General features: G+C 39.2%; 1 protein-coding gene across 1 annotated transcript; it reads right to left on the reverse strand.

Annotated features, from left to right (window-relative positions):
- Positions 1-380: 380 nt before the first annotated feature.
- On the reverse strand, positions 381-1,271 carry LOC133061617 (olfactory receptor 7A10-like). Its single transcript, XM_061149587.1, has 2 exons — positions 917-1,271; positions 381-631 (listed from the first exon to the last, which is right to left on the reverse strand). Exons 1-2 carry the CDS (start codon positions 1,269-1,271, stop codon positions 381-383), a joined length of 606 nt encoding a protein of 201 aa, XP_061005570.1.
- Positions 1,272-2,823: the final 1,552 nt, after the last annotated feature.

The raw sequence follows: 2,823 nt of genomic DNA on the forward strand, positions 1-2,823 counted from the left end.
ATAGGTTACTCTAGCTGTTAAGTGTGGTCTTTCTATGTGAGTGATACAACCCAAGACAATTCTTTATGGAAAATTAAAAAAAAAAAAAAAAAAAACTTGGGAAGATAGCTCTCATTTAAAGATAAAAAATGAGGAAAAAAAATTTTCCCATGAAATAAATGGAAATTTTCAAATATTTCTCATCCAATTTCAGAAAAAAAATTAATAAACTTAGAGTAGTAAGGAAAATATCCATATACCAGACAGAATAGAAAGCTTAATCAAGTGACTTACTTAAATTATATGGAGAAGTTGAAATCAAAGAAATAGAAAGACCAGGAAACAAATACAAGGAATAAGAGCTCTTTCTGAAATCTGATCAAGAATCACAATTTCTGCCTCTAATGCTTTGAGTGCTGTAATAACTGACACTTCCTCAGCCCCAGGACAATTGGCCCTTTTATAGTTGCCATCCCGAAGAATCTTCTTAGAGATCTCTTTATGTCTTTATTTCTCAGGCTGTAGATGAAGGGGTTCAGCATGGGTGTGACCACAGTGTACATCACCGAGGCTGTTGCACTTGAGTGTGAGCTGTGGGTAGCAGCAGAGCTAAGGTACACTCCTAAGCCTGTACAATAAAACAAGGAGACAACTGAGAGGTGAGATGCACAGGTGGAAAATGCTTTATACTTTCCCTGGGCTGATGAGATTCCATGTATGGAGGAAACTATCTTAGAGTAAGAGTAACATATCCCAGTGAATGGACCACCACCAAACAGTCCAACTGCAGAATACATCATCACATTATTAAGAAAGGTGTTAGAACAGGCAAGTTGGATCACCTCTTTGAATTCACAGAAAAAGTGGGGGATTTCCAAGATGGTACAGAAAGACAGTCGTAATGCCAGTAAGCTTTGTAACAAGGAATTCAAGGCACCTATTAGCCATGATATCAGTACCAGCAGTCCACAGAGAACAGGGTTCATGATGACTGTGTAGTGAAGGGGGTGGCAGATGGCTATGAGGCGGTCATAGGACATCACAGTCAGAAGGAAGTTGTCCAACTGTACAAAGAGTAGGAAAAAATACATCTGGGTGAGGCAGTCTTCATAGGTAATGACTTTGGTTTGAGTTATTATATTCAGCAGCATCTTTGGGATGGTGGTGGAGATAAAACAGATGTCTACAAAGGACAGGTTGGAGAGGAAGAAGTACATGGGGGTGTGGAGGTGGGAATCTGAGATGATGGCCAGGATGATGAGCAGGTTTCCAAACACAGTGATCAGGTACATGGATAGGAAAAGGCCAAATATGAGGAGCTGCAATTCTGGTTCCTTTGAAAATCCCAGAAGAATAAATTCTGAAATTTGTGTATTGTTGCCGGGTACCATGTGGTAGTGATCACTACTAGGACAGAAAGAAAGATGATTAATTTTTACACATATAGACCTTAACATAGTGAAATGCTGTAAATTATATTCAGTCATTTTTAAATGGCCTTCTGTGACATCATAAGTGTTATCAGCTCATTTCAGTTCATTTCAGCTCAGTCATATCTGAATCTTTGCGACCCCATGGACTGCAGCCCACCAGTCTCCTCCATCCATGGGATTCTCCAGGCAAGAATACTGGAGTGGGTTGCCATTCCCTTCTCCAGGGGATCTTCCTGACTCAGGAATTGAACCCAGGTCTCCTGCATTGCAGGCAGATTCTTTATGGTCTGAGCCACCAGGGAAGCTATGACAATAGTGAATAGAAATTCCCATAGTCAGGTTTTCCACCTACAGGTAATCTTATTACACAGTTTAAATGCAAAATTCTTTCATACATTTGAAAAATTTATGTTGAATACTGTGTCTTGGCCTTCTCAGGTGGCTCAGTGCTAAAGAATCCACCTGCCAATGCAGTAGATGAGAGTTTGATACCTGGGTCAGGAAGATCCCCTGGAGAAGGAATAGCAACCCACTCCAGTATTCTTGTCTAGGAAATTCCGTGGATAGAGGAGCCTGGCAGGCTATAGTCCATGAGACTGCAAAAGAGTCAGACATAAATTAACTATTAAACAACAACAATTGACTGTATTCTGGGCTAAAATTATAGGATGCTGACAACAAAATTCTCAATGATAAATAATAAAGAAAGAATATAAATTAGCAAACAAAAAGCATATACCAGCTGACAGGTTTTAGGGGAAAAAATAAGTATAAATAGAGTGAATGAAGGTGTTACATTTTAACAGAAGTTGAAGAAGATCTGCAAACCAGGAGAAATTTGAACAGAATCCTGAAGAAAGACAAAGCAAAGACACAAAATTACCTGGTGAAAGAGTGTGCCCTGTTGGAGAAAGAGTCAGTGCAAAGGTCCTAAGTATGTCACTTGTTTCAAATTCTAGACTTAAAAGGAAGCCAAAATGTCTAGGGGAATAAGCAATTGGGAGAGTTATGAGAGATGGTGTCAGACACTGCTGAGGAACAAGGTGACCTCCCTGCTACAACTGAGACCTTAATTCACATGTTGTTCCACTCACATTTTTTTGTTTGTTTGTTAGTTTTGATTCATTCCTCTGAGTAGAAGTGGATACACTCCTTATGCCCTTCTACTGTTAACATTGCAAGATTTGTCTTTTAAGGGGTTCCATTTTGGAGTATATAAACTCAAGTACCACTGCCCAGAGAAATGTTCATTGCAAACACACACACACAGACACACAGAAATACAGCACATTATGGTCTGCTGGGTTTGTTACTTCTTGGCTTTTCCTACTTCCAGTTGCAATAATTAGGACATTGTGCTAGTTATTAAGAGCAAATTATCTTTACCATAAAGAATGTAGAAATAGTACCT

Source organism: Dama dama, chromosome 9 (assembly GCF_033118175.1).
Source record: "Dama dama isolate Ldn47 chromosome 9, ASM3311817v1, whole genome shotgun sequence".
NCBI classification, from domain to species: Eukaryota; Metazoa; Chordata; class Mammalia; order Artiodactyla; family Cervidae; genus Dama; species Dama dama.